Consider the following 18,846-nt stretch of genomic DNA (forward strand, 5'->3'; position numbering starts at 1 on the left):
TCGTTGTTTAAAATGGGAGCCTCGTGTGCGGTTCCCGTCATACTCCAGTAGATTTCTGATGATTTAATTAATCGTTAAACTATGTTTGGTGTACTATTTATACAAGGGTTAATTAAGGGTGAAATCGACTCCCCTGTCTACTACTAAACTTATCTGTCCCTACTAGACTATTATTTAACAAACAGTTTTGTTTACCTAAATATGCCTTGTATGAACTGTTACAGAGCATTCCGCTCAGAGTCTTCTCTTCCTCGTATAAAGTCTTATATTCTAAACTTTTTAGCTAATATATAGTCTTAGTCTACACGTTACGCGACTTCGCCCCTCGGTCGGTTGGGCGAGATTTTAGATATAGTACATCGCGTGTAAAAAAAATATATATTGTAGTGTGTGCGTAGTTTTTGCCTAGTCCCTGTAGATCATCGCTTGCCTTGTACTGCCCTAGCCGTTGAGCTACCGGCGTATAGAGGATTTCGGGGGTCGTGCACTTCTTGGTTTTGCTCGTCGGATGGGGCGTGGATTCTTTCCCTTGTCACACTATACTGACACCAAAATGTAATAAATAAGTACACTTTCTGTAGTTATTATGAAAAGGCTAAAGGGTGAATCTGTATGTTCCACTTGAACAAATTGATAACTTTCAAACTGAAAATAATGAATTAGAGTACTGAAGGTGTTAATAGTACCCTGTTCTCTACCCACCCTACCTTGGCGGCATCTATAAGCTGTCTTGGGCCGATCCGGAAATATCACTTTCGTTCTAATATGCATAATAGCGTTCATGTCGTACCGGCGACGAACCCGTCAAAGAGATTAAACGTTCATATTAATTTAACATCTGACAAAGTGTTCATTTATTTCATTGCAATATTTTGTAATTAAATGTGACTTAATTTATTTATTAATTGACTATAGCAAAATAACAAAAAAAAGAATGAATATGAATTTCTTAAATACGAAAAAAAAGAATAGCTGTATTACCCTGATTTTAATGTGGCCGCAAGCAGTCATACGAATTCAGACAAGGCGTGTACTTGCCAAGCAATTATTGACTACATTCATTCCCTCTCCGTGCTCGTTGGGCCCATCGATGCAGAAGCAGAGTGTAGATCCGGATAAAAATACATATATGTTGAAATTCATATGATTATGAGACAAGCTATAGCAGGTTGGGTTATGCTCTTTTGGGCATTTTTACAAATATTGTGTACGTGCCTTAAGGCTAAAAAGATGAACTATTATTATATATGTTTAATTAAACGTCAAAGGTAACGACTGCGATACTGTACGAATGGCTGATGGACACGAAGGGTCGCCTTTCAAGAGCGCCGAGTCCATTTGGAGCAGCGCTCGCTGCTTTCACTTTTACTACACCCGAAGTCACACTCGCCAGCCAGTCTCGGTTCACTTTGTGCCACAGGAGCTAGCGTTGGTACTCTGGCAGCTGCGAGGGAGGTGTTCCTTGTGCGTGAACAGTTCGCTGAATCTCTTGCTCTTCCAGATAAGAAACTATCGTGGGATTAGACGGCCAAAAACGTGCAAGCACACAAAAAGGGGCCAGCGCGAAAGCACATGCAGAAGCCGGACGGTCGCGTGATTTAGATTTTAACGCTGTAACGCAAATTTTGCTCAACTCCAATATCACTTATATTCACATCCCAAGATAAAGATGAGCATGGGACCGCGTGTACATGCTGGCATATCGAATTCGCCGCGAAGGTATACGGATTCGTCTGTTCATTTGTCGCTTCGCAATAAAGGGTATCGAGAGGTATATCCGACAATAATCAACTTGGCCATTGGTCACTGCAACACAGTTGATGATTCGAGAGTCCCACCTCGAGAACTCATAAACTGAAGAACACCGAGGGCATTGCCAAGTTGAGCTTACACTTTGATATCTTTTAAATGATACACTCTCATAGACTTTCCTGATTCATTTTGTAGCTCGTAATAATAAGAACTAGGTTTTTAATTACTTTGGCAGTCAAGAATACCGGTGCTAGTTTGCTACTGAACTTCTTTCCAGCACTGCTTTGCGCGAAATTGTGGCCACAGACAGTATCGCCAACCTTTAACTGAATGGTCCTACTACGCAGATTGTATCTTCTAGCATTCTCCTCATGAGAAAAACGTACATTCCAAGCTGGGGGACGTTTAGTTTACGCAAGAGCTCATAAACTTTGCCATTACAAATCATATGTTGCTCGAAACTCAAAAGGTATGGAGAATGGCCTGTGCTACGATGGATAGTTGCTCTCAACGAGCCACTAATTTCGCTAAAATTTTCGTCCCAGTGCGTATGATCCTTACCGACATACGCTCTGATAGCTGTAAGCACTGATCGATTAAGGCGTTCGCTAGCGTTAGCCTGTGGATAGTACATTGCGGTGCATATCTGCGATATCCCAAATCAAGTAAGATAGGCTTTGAAGTATCCAGATCTGAACTGAGAGCCGTGGTCCGTCAACACAGTTTCTGGAACTCCAAAGGTATAGAAGACGAAATTTTCTAGGTATTCGCAGATTTTGCTCGATGTGAACTTTCTTAACGGCTGCAAGAAAGGAAACTTGGTATTGTGATCCACAATGATCAAGAGACCTATATTTCCCTTCTTGGAACGGACCTAAAATATGGATATAAAGCTTTTGAAACGACCTGTCCGACGTCATTGGGTTGCCCATTGGCGGCCTCAAAATAGCATTCGGGCTTTTGGTTAGCCGGCAAGTAGAACAATTCGAAACGTAGTTTCGAATATTTGTAGCCATGCCAGGCCAATAAATGTATTGTTTTAGTTTCTCGATCATCTTGCCTGTACCATATTGTGCTGAGTCAGGTGGTTTGTGTGCTTGATGCAATACATCAGCTCTAAGGCCATCTGGAATCCAGAGCTTCCAGGAGTCAATCTCTTGCTTAGGGTCTCCGCTCGCATGTTTGGTACGCCTTTGAACAAGATTATCGATAACCTTTAAATAAGCTAGTCTTCATACGTTTTCATTAATGCGATTCTTCAGTTCGAGATAGTCGGCTGAAACAAATTCTTTTGAGGTCAAGTCGACTATTGGGCCAGAAACGGAAAAATCGCAAATTTTGTTTTTTTCTCGACGCGATAGAGTATCAGCCACAACATTTTTTGCGCCTTTACGTTGCTGTATCGCAAATGAACAACATTGCAACCTTATAGACCAGTTTTTCTGATTCATTAATCATTGTAAGGACGCATGGTCAGTGATTACTAAAAATTCTTGCCCCTCCGCATACGCACGAAATTTCTGAATACCCTTAATGACCGGTAAGCAATCTAGCTCAGTTACCGAGTAGTTGCCCTGCGCCTTGGTCAACTTAACGCACATGTACGCTATGGGTAATTCGGTGTCGTCTTCGCTCGTTTGAGCCAGGACTCATCCACGTCCATATTTACTGGCGTCGCACAACAAAAGAAACGGTCTAGAAAAGTCAGGTGTGATGAGTATGGGTGAGGAAGTTAGTTAACATTTTAAATGCCTAAATTCTTCATCAGCCTCGTTCGTCCAGGTGAATGTTTTGTCTTTTCGTAACAGCTCCGTGAGCAGAAGAGCTACTGTAGCGTATCAGTCGACGAAGCGGCGATACCACCCAGATTACCCCAAAAATCTTCGCAGTTGTTTGACTGTGGTGGGTACCGGAAATTGGTCAATGGCCATTACATTATCTGGATCCGTTTTAAACTGGCCATATCCGATTATAAAACCAAGGTACTTTATCTCGGTCATACACAACTTGGATTTGGCGGTATTAATGGTCAGACTGGTTCGTCGCAGATAACTGGCTACTTCCCTTAAGAGTCTCATGTGACAGTGAAAGTCTAAATAGACGAAAACTCTTGTGCGTAAATGCGCTGGAATCCCCAGATCCATCAATCGGCCAAAGGTTTGAGCAGCATTACAAACTTCGAATAGCATTACTTTGTATTGGTACAGCGGACGGTTAAGCACGGTAAACGCTGTGTATTGACGGGATTTTTCTTCTAGTGGTATTTGCCAAAAAGCATGCTTCATGTCCAGCCCGGTATAAAACGAGCTGGAGGCAGTCGGCTAATTCTTTGCGTGTACACTTGTTCACTTCCCGCGAGTCTAAAAACATGCGAACCTTATCTCCCTTCTGCACTAGTACGCAATTACTGCTCCATGGACTTTTGGACTCTTCGATAACATCCATAGAGAGCATATTTTCTACTTCAATGAACATGAGTTTCTCCTTAGCGGGAGATACGGGCCAATGTCGCTGCTTTATAGGCTTAGACTCACCAACATCTATGCAGTGCTCGATTAGACCGGTGCGCCCTAAGCCTATTTTTTCAAAAGAGGGAAGCTGTGAAATGACGCTATCTAGCTCTCGCTGTTGTTGTTCGGATAGTGAATGAACTTTCGGTCTAACGGATCGCCACCTCTCCCGACATCTAACTCTGCAACGCTATCTGAGCCTTTAAGCATAATTTCTAATCAATCCGAAATCCTGCCAAAAATCAGTTCCTAGATAGACGCTTTTTTTAAGGCCGGGGATAATGTAAAATTTAACTGGCTTTGTGATTCCTCGATATGCAATGTCAGTGACCAGTCGGCCCACCACGGAGCACTCTGGATTGTTAGCTGTTTTTACGCGGGCAGAACATTTCTGGGTATTTGGGTGTACTTGAAAATGGACAGCGGCCTCACCGACAATGCAGCAAATAGTAGCGCCCGAATCGAGAAGAACTATATATTCTGCATCTTCTATGTTAATTTCAATGTACAGACGATGGACGGCGCTCAGAAAGATAGCTGCAACTAACTTCTTATGGATTAAGTGGATTCTTTTCCAGAATGCTCGCATTCGTAAAGTTGAACGTTTGGGTGATGTGTATCGCTTACAGCTGTCTACTTCGCCAAAAATACAAAAATCGGATATGAAAGGGTAGGTATACATTACTAGTGGGATACTCTCCTTGAATAGGAGTCGCTGTGGCGCTATGTTTCGTCAGGCCTGTAGTTGGAATATCGGCCAATTGCTCATCTAGTTCTGAGATAAAGGGACGGTGTGATCTAATCGTTTGAGATTTGTTTTGCTTACAAACTTGCTCGTGAGTCCGAATTTCACGCCGCAGTCGCGCTAGCGTGCTATATTTAGATGCATCAGCTCATAGCGAAGCGACGGCTTGGAATTCTGCACCAAAAGATGTACTAAGGACTCTTCATTTATGGGATTGCGTAGACGGCTAACGAGCTTTTCAACTTCGAATTGAAATTCTTCAAAAGCTTCCCTATCTCCTTACCGTCTAGCGTTTATGGCTTCCCAGATATCCATAACATTCTATATTATCGAACTTCTTTCGAAATGCCTGGCAAAAGGTATTCCAAGTAAAATTTGGATTGCTACGATGGAATTTGCAGAACCAATCTTTGGCTTTGCCTCCAAGGAGCAAGTGCAAGTTGTCGCACAAAAGACTGTAGTTGCCATACAAATTTTGCTTAGTCATAGAGCGAGCGCGGTATTAAAAATCTTCGGTAGGTAATCCGTCTCTGGCACCGTCAAACTTTAAACGCCAGTTCTGAATTATATTCGACATATTTTCGGAATAGTCGAATAAGCATGTTGAAACGGAGTATTGCTACTTTCTCGACTTGCAGACGTATTAGCTGAAGGCGCTACTCTCTCTGCTGAGGGAGTTGGTTGGGACACCTCTCTATCTAGACGGACAGCAGACAACTGCGTTCTGATTATTTCAGTCAATCTCTGCATCATTTGTTGTTGATGCGACTGCATGGCCGCTTGTATCATCTGATTGATATCTTCTGCATTCGCTTCTGTAGAGGAATCTAAGGCTCTAACGTCTACGCTCACTTGGCTATTGCTAGTCATGGGTGCCTGATAATTTCGTTGGATGGACCTAGTCGACATCCCTCTACGCGGTGTAGCTCCTCTTCGGTTTCTTCCCCGGAATCTGATGCTCACGTGGGTGTTGTTTGTGTCATTAGCGTTACTAATTGGGCTTGGTCGTTGCGCTATACCGCTGGCAGCACTTAATTCGGCCGCCAAATTATTATTTGACAATGACAAATGCCTTACAGTAAACTGTTGCTGGCAGGTGGGACAGATATTGGTGTTTCTAAATCAATTATAATACATTGATCGTGGAATTTGTGTTCGCGCGGTGAGACTGCCGTTAAATCGGTAGGCCTTAAGGGCTCGTGACAGGCCCCGCAGAAGGGGTCTTGTTGCGGTAAGGCTTCAGTAATGTCTTCGTCACTGTGTATAACGGGCTTGGTTGGAATTTAATTTCCGATGTTTCGGATCTTTTCATGGATTTATGGCTCGGCGCTTTCCGACTGAATACTAACTGTGCATAACAATTATTATCAGAATTATCTGTTTAACATTATTTACTGTATCCTATTGGTTTCTATTGTTCCACATCTGATCTTCCGAATATACCCTCAAGAAGGCCGGTTGCAGGTAATGTTTGAGGTCCGTTGAACTTCTCAAAAATGCAGCCATTGTAGCAGGCTTGCTCTGGTCGACTAAATAGTTAATTACTATTTTTATTCGCAAGTCCGGTGCTAAGCCGCTGCGTCCGCTATTCAAAACAGCAATTGTCCAATTTGAATGCTACTTGGGAACTGGCAGATCCGTTCTGGTCGTCAACCCAGTGGACTGAGTTGTAATTGCGTTTCCACGGACGGTTCGATAATCAAAAAAAAAAACCGGTTTCATGTGTAGATAAAAATTTGCTAATTAGTTGGATGGATTACCCAGAGCATGTTCCATGATTGCCCTTGTACTAATGAGTCAATCTTCAACATTGTGGGCCTAAATTTGTTGTTGGTGTTTCGGGCCCCACGTTGGGCGCCAATTACTTTATGTTGTGTGTGCGTAGTGTTTGCCTAGTTTCTGTGATTCACCGTTTGTCTTGTACTGCCCTAGCCGTTGAGTTAGGCGTACCACTGGCTAAGGAAACACCATAAATGTCATAAATAAGTGCACTTTCTGTATTTACTATGAGTAGACTAAAGGGTGAACCTGTATGTTCCACTTGACCGAATTGATAACTGTCAAACTGATAATTTCTTGCAGAAGCCGGCCGGTTGCGTGATTTAGATTTCAACGTTGTAACGCAAATTTTGGATAACTCCAATATCACTTATATTCACATCCCAATATCACCTTTTACAATACATCCGGGTCACCACTCATTACGACTGTAAATTCGATGCGATCACCTTGTGGTTGTCTCGTGATTCGAATTGAATTTTTGCTTTTTACAGGAGAAGAGTTTTGAACACTGTCTTAAATTCTAAATTGTGCAGTTTCTAATTGACACTTCTACGTTGCGGTGGCGGTGCGATTGAAAGTAAATTTGGCTTCGCCAAATTTTTTATGGGCATCGTAGTTGAATGTTCTAGAAGTACAGGGCAGACATATGGACCGTAAGAGCGAGGATAACTGTAAGCTGGCGTGATTGTTCTTCCGTCTGTTTTGCGCTGCTTGAAGGTGTTCGTGCGTGGGAGAGTAAAGATGAGCATGGCACTGCGTGTACATGCTGGCATATCGAATTCGCCGCGAAGGGAAACGGATTCGTCTGTTCATTTGTCGCTTCGCAAGAAAGGGTACCGAGAGGTATATCCGACAATAATCAACTTGGCCATTGGTCACTACAATATATATATATTGCTTCCACTTTGTTCACAAAGTGGTGAATGGGGATTGCAATCCTCCTTGTTCAATCTTTGTAAACAAAGTTTATGCAATCAAATCTGAAGTGGCCCCCTTCAAAACGAAGACTCTTTTTTAAACTTAAGTTGAGCGCGGCTAACCCTCTAGCGGATGTATGTTAATAAATCAGAAATCTCATACTGATTGTACAGACGGTTCTCTTGTCACGCTTCATTGGATTTTAACGCATCCTTTTTCGTTGGCAGCATTTGTGTCGAACCCAGTGGCTGAAATCCGAGAGTGGACAAAAAACGCATAAACGTGCATCTACAAAGTTAATTGCGTCGATTTGGTTCGATTTTTCAAGGAATCAAGTGAATCCTGACCGGTTAACTTGCATCTGATGACAGATATGATACGCACCTTAGAAATACGCAAAACAGCTTTTGGACTACCAGCTATGGTAGACCGACCATCTCGTCGAATACCTGTAGGATATGATTATCAACGTCTAACACGCAGTGGCTGTCGGTTCTGATCGCGTCATCTGCAAATTAGATGATTACAGAATGTTAACGAAATAGAGTCAGGCGATACCAATAACTCATAAGCATCGCACGCACATATAATTTTGTAACTCTTTAAAGTTTAAAACTACTTCTAAGCCGCATTCATGTTCTCTTAAGTTAATTCAACAATCAAAATAATAAACAGTTATAATAAAATAACGTTATCGCTGAACAATTGCGTTATACAGAAACCTGGGATCGTACAAATTGGGGGCTCGTCCGAGATTTTTGATTGAATTGACAAGTAATGAACGAATGCAGGGCTGTGTGTTAAATTGGCATAAATTGCATATACATACGTGTGTTGGTAAAGTTTGACGCTGATATAAATTGCGAAGTTGCGACTTAACATTTTGCCAAAAGGAGACGTGCGCGGAAAACGCAGCTGGCTCAATGCAAAATTTCATGGGATTGTGAAACTCGGTGACAGCTAAGGCAACGTCGGAGGCAGCGAGTGCGAAGACGCAGCAAGCTCAGTGCAGAATTTCATTCTGTTGTGAAATTCGGTGACAGCAGAGGCAACGTCGGAGGCAGCGAATGCGAAGACGCAGCAGCCTAAGTGCAGAATTTCATGGTGTTGGCGTCAGCAGCAGCAACGAGTAGAAGCAACGAGCAGAAGCAACGAACAGTCAGCGAAAACGGCGAAAAACGACGAACGCAAGAGTGAGTTAAGCAAAGCAAATTTGTGTTAGAGGCGGGAGCAGCTTTCGATAGTCGACAGCGCGGAAAAACAACGAGAGGCAGCATATTAAATTAAATTTGCCATGTGCAGAAAGTCGACGTTAGCAGAAGCTGTGGCTGTTCGATATATCTGAAATAACACATAAAAGCTATATCGATAATATCCGATCAATGTATGCAGTTGTATTTTGCATGCTAGAAATAAGCTATTGATAATTTTATAGCAATAAGATCTGAAAATACCAACACTTAATATGTAACATATTGGTACAGTTGCAACGATGCAGGTCGATGAGATAATGGTATTGAGAGTCGCCGACTTGCGACTAAAATTAGCCGAGCTTTGTTTGCAGACGACCGGTGTAAAACGCGACTTACAAAACAGATTGTTACTTCATTATGGCCACCACGACGATGAAGACGACGATAAGTATATTATAACAGCCTTAAGTAACCCAGCACAGAATGTTGCACCAAATGAAGAACGAACTGAAAACCGATCGTGGTTTACGGTAAAAGATATAGAAGGCAACTCTTTCAAGTTAAGAACTGCATCTAAGCCACATTCATGTTCTCTTAAGTTAATTCAACAATCAAAATAATAAACAGTTATAATAAAATAACGTTATCGCTGAACACTTGCGCTATACAGAAAGCTGGGATCGTACATATCTTGGAAGCGCTCTACAGTTTTTAACCGCTTATCAGGCTGCTGCGAGTGTTTGCTTATGTGTTCCGCTGTATTCCAAAATGTAAAAAGCGAGCGATACAACTTGAAAGTACCCCTAAGCACTCGAAAGGAAAGAAACTTTTGAGAAAATAATTGAGGAATCCCATTCGTTGAATTTAAAGGTGACATAGATAGGGTTCAAATTTGACACGCGACTGGGTTATGATATAATGTATATAATAGATACTTGTGCTCTTTTTCGTTGTTGCAAGTAGGAGGATCTGTTGCTTTAAATACAAACCTCGTCTACTAGCACAAATAATTGGAAATTTACGAGGAGATCGATTTGAGCGCTACACCTACTTTCTATCTGTTTGATTCGGCTCCAAAGTGGCTTGTCTAGAAATAGTAGCCGACTTATTCACGAATACTTATTTAATGGCAGTTTCGGGAGTTGCGAGCTTAAATCGAGGAAGGGGCGGACGCAATTCGCGCATTCGCATAAAAAATCGGATGCGAATTTGCAATAATACCGCCAACAGCTCGCATTACGGCATTAACGGCAGCTCTAGACTACTCTAGCCACAGTGGACGCCGTGCTAAATTCCAGAGCCCTGGGAATGCGATTTTTGGAGTTGCGTTTTTACATATCGTTTATAGTTTTTCATTTGATCGAAATTTGGGAACAACTAGTTCGAGTTGGCTGCCAAGTAACAATTATAACCTTATTCTAATAAGTGCCCTACGCAGCAAAGTAAATATAATTGAAACAAAATTAACATCTTTGAATGTTTCTGCACACAAGTAGTGAAAATTAATTAGTTGTAAAATGGCTTGCAACTACACATTGTGTGTAGTTGTGTGGTACACAACAGGAATTTTATGCCGATATTATCGATTGTTGGAAAAGGGGGCAAGTTTCGGTCATCTGAAAAAAACTCGTACTGTGCGGGTATTAGGTGGACATACGTTCACAATTTCGAGTATCTAGCTCTTGTAGGTTTTGAGATTGACTCGTATACAGACGGACATGGCTAGATCTAGTAGGCTGTTGATGCTGATCAAGAATATCTATACTTCATGGGGTCTAAGATGCTTCCTTCTGTCTGTTACATACATTAGTAAAAATCCAATATACTCGTTTTAACCATTTTCAATGGGTTCAGGGTATAACAAGTAAGAGGTTCTTGTCGGGAGCTCCCGACTAAGGGATACCCTGAACCCTCTTACTCCAACACTAAATGCAGCTAGCGCTACGCGCTCGTTTGCTTTAGTAATAATAAAGATAAATTAAAAAAAAAATGTTCCCTTGATGCCTCCTCTACTCAACAGCTTACACACCAGCCAAAAAAAAAAAACAAACCTCCTAGGGTTCCAAGTCGCTACATACTGCACCTTTTTCTGTCGCCTCTACTCAATAGCCACACCAATAATTGGGACGCCCTGAGACGAAAACCAATTAAAATAGCAGCACAGAAAGCAATACAATCGCAATTGCAATGCTGTTGATAGAATTCAAAGCAGACGTGCATGAATGTGTGTGTGTACCTGCACACAGAAATTCTTGGAATTTGCGCTTGCTGCTCCTAACACGTGCGCACTTTTGTTTCTTAACCGATCTTAATGAAATTTTCGACAGTACATCTTATTATGCCATAGAATATTTATATATTCTCAAAAATTCAATTGCTTATAACTTGCGGCTTAAATTGATCGGCAATAAAAGTTGGATTATTAACTTGATTTATGGCTATGCGGTGGTAGTGGGGAGGTGGCAATAGCTTGTGAATCTAGCTCATATTATTTGCCGAAATTGCTCATAAAACAGGATTTAGATATCGATTTGTATCGATTACTTTAAACGGCGAAAGTTATCGAATATCGGAATCAAATCGATCTGCGCGGGCACTAGGAGGACCTACAGCTACAATTTCAAGTCTCTAGCTCTTATAGGTTCTGACATCCTTGCGTTCATACATACGGACGGACGGCGGACGGACAGACAGACGGACATGGCTAGATCGACTCGGCTATTGACGCTGATCAAGAATATATTTACCTTATGGGGTCGAAGTTGCTTCCTTCTGCCTGTTACATACATTTTCACAAATACATTATACACTTTTTACCCATTTTTAATGGGTTCAGGGTATAAAAATAGAGATACACGCATATGTATATGTGTGCATATGCACCCAGTCATATTTGGTCGTGACACGCTAACGTGTTTTTTAAAACTTTTGTGTTTCTAAATCCGTAGATTCGTAAAATCGGAAAATGGCATATACTGTACTAACAGCATCGTGTCAAATTTTGTGAATTGTGTCTTAAAAGCTAAGTAAAATGCTCAATAAATAAATTTCGAGAACTGTTTGTAAACCCTTGCAAAGGGTATTATAATTTTGTCGCGAAATGCGACAAATGGAGACATATGCGTTGATGGAGACATATCCGACCCCATAAAGTATATATTCTTGATCATGTCTGTCCTTCTGTCTGTTTCTGTGCGAACTAGTCTCTCAGTTTTAAAGCTATCTTAATGAAACTTCGCAGAAGTGCCTCTTTCTGTTGCACGCAGTACATATGGCAGAGGCAGCTGGATCGGACCACTATATCATATAGCTGCCATAGGAACGATCGGTCGAAAAGTAGGTTCTTGTATGAAAAACATTTTTGTTTATCAAGATATCTCGACCAAACTCGGCAGTTATTAGTTTATCTATGCTCCTCATATATATGCATATAAATCCTATCAACATCGAACCACTTTATCATATAGCTGCCATAGGAACGATCGGTCGAAAATTAAGATGCATGGAACGTTTTTTTTTTTTGTTTTTCAACATATTTCCCTCCATTCATCATACCCTTACAGAGGGTATCATAATTTTGTCGTGAAATTTGTAACGCATAGAAGGATACATCTCCGACCCCATAAAGTATATATAAGTTAACACATAAGAACTGCACTTCATATTTATGTCATAAGAACACACTTTTGTTTATAAAAACGCAAGAATGTGGCAGTGCACTTTGCTAACATTGCGACGTTCTGCTGACGCATGAGTTCAGTGCCCGGCCACTGCGGCCAGCAACGGTAACCTAACACTTGCCTATGTCGCAAGCGACTGTGTTGGCGTATGCTGATTCGGCTTGCCGGATATAGCAGCTGAGACTTATGCGCCCAGCCTTTGGGTTCAAATTCAATTCAATGCTTCAAGTTTTAAGTCAGGTTTAGTTTGTATCTAACTTTCAATAAATATACTTGCTCCGGCTTTGCCGTTATAGCATACGTTCTTATTATTGATACAAGGCCAGCGATTAGAGAGCGAAGTAAAGCTCCCAACATAATCAACGTGAGAAGACTTGTTACAATCTCCTCGCATATTGACTGCGAGATACCCTGGACAGCGGCCGACTGCGTTGGACCACATACAAGTTAACACGCATTGTTAGGCATCCTTCAACAGCGCAGGACGGCAACTTCTTAATTGGCGCTCAACCAACGAGAATCTGCACCCTTAGAAAGGATTAAAAAGCGGTCCATATCAATTAGTGCATTTCGTGGCAACATGAAAATTTCGTTGTAAAATAATAGCGCATATGAGCTGGTTAGAAGAGATTAAAAATATTAAAGCAGAGTGCGACAGTGAAACAGAGTGGGATCCAGAGGAAAGCGACTATCAAGTGAACATTGAAGTTAGTGATAGCCCCACACAAAGCGAAATGAATGTAAATCAAGCACAAGAGCTAGTGCAGAACACTGTCAGGCAAGCATTGGCGCAGCAGGAACAGAGTGAGCTTAGAAATCAGATGCGATATTCCTCTCGATATAATCAAATCAGTTCTCGAGTTTAGTGGGGGATCTGACGAATATGTAGCATGGAGACAATCGGCCGTAGACGCGTACGAGTTGTTCAAGCCATTTAATGGCAGGTGCACGCATTACCAAGCGGTAACGATCATCAGAAATAAAATCAGGGGCGCAGCTAGGGCAGTGCTAGGGTCTCACAATACAGTCCTTATTTTCGACGCAATCATAGCTAGGTTAGATTGCTTATATGCAGATAAATCTTCGCTACGCCTTTTGCGGCAAAACCTCGAAATGGTTAGACAACGTGAATTAAGCTTCGTGGAATATTATGATAAGGTCGAAAGGAATTTGACCCTAGTTACAAACAAAATTGTAATGTCTCACGAGGCGGAGCAGGCTACATTGCTCAATTGTGAAGTCAGAGTAGATGCACTCCACGCCTTTATTTCTGGACTGAAAAAGTCCCTTAACGAAATTGTTCTTCCGGCACAGCGGAAAGACTTAGCATCTGCATTGGCACTAGCCAGGGAAGCAGAATCGAGCATAGAGACCAGTATGTTTTCCGCATCCTACGCCAAAGCCATTGCAGAGAGAGAAGATAATAAAAATCGACCGCAAGCGAAACAAGGCAAAAACAATAGAGATGATCGTGGCGGTGAGAGAAACCCTCATTTCGTCAAAAGGCAGTAGGGCAATAACAGCCACCAAGATTATAACAAACAAGTAATAGGTTCTAGTCGGGAGCTCCCGACTAGGGGATACCCTGAACCCTCTTCTTCCAACAACAAATACAGCTCGAGCTACGCGCTCGTTTGCTTTAGTAGTAATAAGGAAAAATTAAAATACAAATAAAATGTTTCCCTTGGCAGGGTTCGAACTCGCAACTAACCGCACCACCTGCCGCCGCCTCCAATCAAGAGCCACACCAATAATTGAGTTTTAATGAGAAAAAAACCCATTAAAATAGATGCACAGAAACAATACAATTGCAGTACTGTTGATAGAATTCAAAGCAGACGCGCATGAATGTGTGTGTGTACATGTATACAGAAATTCTTGGAATTTGCGCTAGCTGCTGCTAGCACGTGCGCACATAACCTTTGTGTTTCTTAACCAATCTTAATGAAATTTTCGACAGCACATCTTATTGTAGAATAGAATATAGAATATTTGTGAATTCTCAAAAAGTCAATTGCATATAAATTGTTGCTTAAATTGATGGGCAATACAAGTTGGACAATTAACTTGGTTTATAGCTTTGTGGTGGTAGCGGGGAGGTGGCGAATGGTATAAAATGAAAGATACTTTATGAATACATATATACTATTCTTGAAGCTAAATCTCTAGTTTGGTGACTCTAGCTTTTTTTATATACAAACAAATTAAAAAATAAAATTTTTGGATATCGATTTTTATCGATTACTTGGAAACGGGCAAGTTATCGAATATCGGAAACAAACTCGATCTGCGCGGGGACTAGGAGGACCTACAGCTAAAATTTCAAGTCTCTAACTTTTATAGGTTCTGAGATTCTAGCGTTCATACATCCGGACCGACTGATGATAATGATGCTGATCAAGAATATATATACTTTATAGGGTGGCAGATGCTTCCTTCTGCCTGTTACATACATTTGCACAAATACATTATACTCTTTTTACCCATTTTCGATGGGTTCAGGGTACAAAAACAAATCCGAGCAGTTGCAGTATCATTACTGTGACAGTGTAAACTTCACAGATGTGGATTACATAACAGTGCCTACATCCGTCAAAAAGGAATTCAGAAGCATGATTTTGAAAAGACTAAAAGTGTTTTCGACCCCAAATGAGGCGTTGCCATTCAATACCTCAGTCATTGCTAGAATCCGCACAACGAGTCAATCTGCACTTAATTGTACCCAACCCAATGAGAGTTTCAGATTTCGTAAATAACGAAATCAAGCAGTTACTTAAAGATGGCATCATTAGACCATCAAAGTCCCCATACAACAGCCCAGCATGGGTTGTTGACAAAAAAGCCCTTGACAGTAATGGCAGCAAAAACAAAAAACGATTAGTGATCGACTTTAGGAAGCTAATCGAGCGAACTATAGCCGATCGATATCCAATGCCGAATATTCCAATGATTCTAGCGTATCTAGGAAAATCAAGACCGTGAGAAAACGTTATTCGCAGTGAACGGCGGGAAATATGAATTTTGCCGTCTGCCTTTTGGCTTGAAAAACGCAGGAAGTATGTTTCAAAGAGCCATCGATGACATCCTGAGGAAACACATAGGAAAAATATGTTACGTTCATGTGGATGACGTAATAATCTTTTCTAAAAACGAAACTGACTATGTGCAACATATTGACACAATCTTAAAATGCTTGGCCGATGCCAACATGAGAGTAGCACAAGAGAAAACCAAGTTCTTTAAAGGGAGCGTCGAATTCTTATTATTGTTGGTGACCCAAAACGGGGCAAAGACTGACCCTGAAAAAGTCATAGCGATACAAGAGTATACTGAGCCGAAAAAATCTGTTCAGCCTGCGATAATTTCTGGGGTTAGCTAGTTACTACAGTGGGTTTATTAAGGACTTCGCAGCAATAGCAACGCCTCTAACCAATATTCTCAAAGGAGAAAATGGCTCGGTGAGCAAACATATGGCCAAAAAGGTCACGATTGAATTTGACGAAATTCAACGTAATGCCTTCGAAAGCCTGAGGAATATTCTGGCATTAGAAGATGGCATGCATCTTCATAAGCTACCCAGACTTCAAGCAACCCTTTGACCTAACTACTGACGCCTCAATGGATGGCATCGGTGCAGTCCTATCCCAAGGGAGCAGACCTATTTCCATGATTTCACGCACGCTAAAGCAAAGCGAGACACACTACGCCACGAATGAGCGAGAATTGCTAGCTATTGTCTGGGCTCTAGGTAAACTGCAAAATTACCTCTATGGGACAAGAGAAATAAATATTTTCACTGATCATCAGCCCCTTACTTTTGCTGTCTCAGATAGAAACACGAATGCCAAAATCAAACGATGTTTCACAAACCAGGCAAAGAAAATTACTTGGCGGATGCCTTGTCTCGTCAAAATGTAAACGCCTTACAAATCGATATACAGTCAGCAACGATTCATAGCGAAATGTCATTGACCTACACGATCGAAACGACTGAAAAGCCTTTAAACTGTTTCAAAAATAAAATTGTTCTTGAAGACGCGAAAATCCCATTGAAACGATTTATCATACTCTTTGGCAAAAATATACGCCACCTTATAAACTTCACTGGCGCAAACCATTAATTCGATACAATCGGACCACTCATCAACACAGACGCGGTAAACGCAATACACTGCGATTTACCAGCACTAGCCAGTATACAACATGATTTGGTGCTAAATTTTCCGGCAAAACAAATTCGGGTACTGCAAAAATATCGTAGTCGACATTACAGATAAAAATTAAAAAATCGAAATAACCGCGCGCACAGAGCCGCACAGGAAATTACTAATTATTATTATTATAATTATTCATTCAGCTGTTGAATTTATTCCCACAGACCAAGACAATTTATTGCAATAACGAAGCTTCTTTTAACAGGGTGCGGTAAAAAAACGGGTACGACGTCGACATTGTGAACGCGCTACACAGTTGCTCAAATGGCCAGGTCGAACGTTTTCACAGCACACTCGCAGACATAGCCCGAGCATTTAGCCTAAAAAAGTGTCTGACGATACAGTCGAATTGATACTAAGGGCAACAATCGCGTACAACCGATCCATACATTCGGTCACAGTCCAGACACCATCGACATAATACACGCAGCGTCTAACGAACTTTGGCAGGCCATTAAAAATAAAATTGCAAAGGCCCAGCACGATAGCTATAAAAGATCCAACCCGAATAGACAAAACAGGGTATTTGAGGTAGGCAAAAAAGTTTTCGTAAAAAATAACAGAAGGTTAGGAAAAAAGTTAACACCGCTTTGCACAGAAGAAACAATTTAAGTAGACCTGGGAACGTCTGTTCTTATTAGAGGGAGGGTGGTCCATAAAGACAACCTTAAATGATTGTTGATCTCAGGTAAAAATCACACAAGCTAAAATAGCATTTTAAGAGTTAAAGCGCACAACAACTTCCATTCTTTGCTTCTTTTCTTTTACAGGAATGGACTTGCAATCCTACTAGTGTTAGGAGTAATACATGGTCGGATTATCAACTACTCCCACTCCAACTATATCCCGGTAATCGATGGAAAGGTACTGTTATGGGAGCAACGTGATTTTCTGAAGCACTCAAGCAATTTAACAGACCTCGCTAGCATAGCAGATGAAACAGTAAAATGAACCAAATTATTCCCTCAGTCGCTCATGCGAAAACTGCTAGACGTGGATACAGAGCATATCAGAAATCTATTGTCCGCAGTAAAATGCACCACAGACTGGCAAGAAGTTAAGACTTCGTGAGCACTCAAGGTAATAGCAGGCACGCCAGACGCCTCTGATTTCGAAATAGTAAGGTGGTCCGAGTCAAATTTAATTAATGCGAACAATAGGCAGGTAGTCATTAATACACAACCACAGACATAAATTAATAAACTCACCGGCACGGTGAACGAAATAAGTAAAGCAAGAAGAAATGAATTGGTTGACACACCGCATTTGTATGAAACACTATTAGCCAGAAATAGAATACTAATAAATCAAACATCAAACTTGATATATAAAACTGTTTGTCCTGACTGACTGACTGACTGACTGATTGTTGATCAACGCACAGCCCAAACCGTAAGAGCTAGGAAGCTAAAATTTTCACTGTAGTTACCTTATGTGATTTAGGTGCACGTTAAGACGGGGTTTCGGGAAATTCCACCCGCAAGTGTGTAAAAATCGCGAAAAACGTGTGTATGAAACTTTTTTGTTTACCATCCGATCGGCCTCAAACTTATTTTCGAAGATCTTTGTTCAAATTCATTTGAGGCGTGTTTCACACTTTTAGGAAAATCCATTCCTCCTTGGTGGAAATGGAGGTCAAAGATTTGGTGGGTGACGTTTCGCGCTCAAATTCGTTTCCAAAGATCTATAAGAAAAATCATTGGACGTGTTTCACACTTTTCGCAGAATTCAAACTTCTTCGAGGGGAATGCGATTTAAAGATTTTTTGGGCGAAATTTTAAGTTGTGTCTTAATTGCTTCAAACTTTTTTTCAAAGCTCTACATAAGAACTTAATAAATACGCATTTCAGCGATTTGGGAAATTCCACCCGCAACAGTGGTAAATTGGCGGAAAACTGTTATATGAAAGTTTTTTGTTAACGATCCGATCGGCCGCAAACTCATTTTTAAAGAAGTATGTTCAAATTCATTTGAGGGGTGTTTCACACTTTTTGAAAAATCCATCCCCCATTGGTGCAAATGGAGATCGAAGATTTGGTGGGTGACGTTTTG

General features: G+C 41.2%; 1 protein-coding gene across 1 annotated transcript in view; it reads right to left on the minus strand.

Annotated features, from left to right (window-relative positions):
• Nucleotides 1-16,549, minus strand: part of LOC135440949 (arylsulfatase J-like) — a 31,516-nt gene extending 14,967 nt beyond the window's left edge. Inside the window, exon 1 of the mRNA XM_064700372.1 lies at nt 16,451-16,549. Coding sequence (XP_064556442.1) covers nt 16,451-16,549 — 99 coding nt within the window. The remainder of the gene's footprint in view (nt 1-16,450) is intronic.
• Between the last annotated feature and the right edge of the window lie 2,297 nt (nt 16,550-18,846).

The sequence above is a fragment of the Drosophila montana genome, unplaced genomic scaffold (assembly GCF_035044405.1).
Source record: "Drosophila montana isolate Dmon_TW-CO22-7 unplaced genomic scaffold, ASM3504440v1 contig_1121_1, whole genome shotgun sequence".
Taxonomy (NCBI): Eukaryota; Metazoa; Arthropoda; class Insecta; order Diptera; family Drosophilidae; genus Drosophila; species Drosophila montana.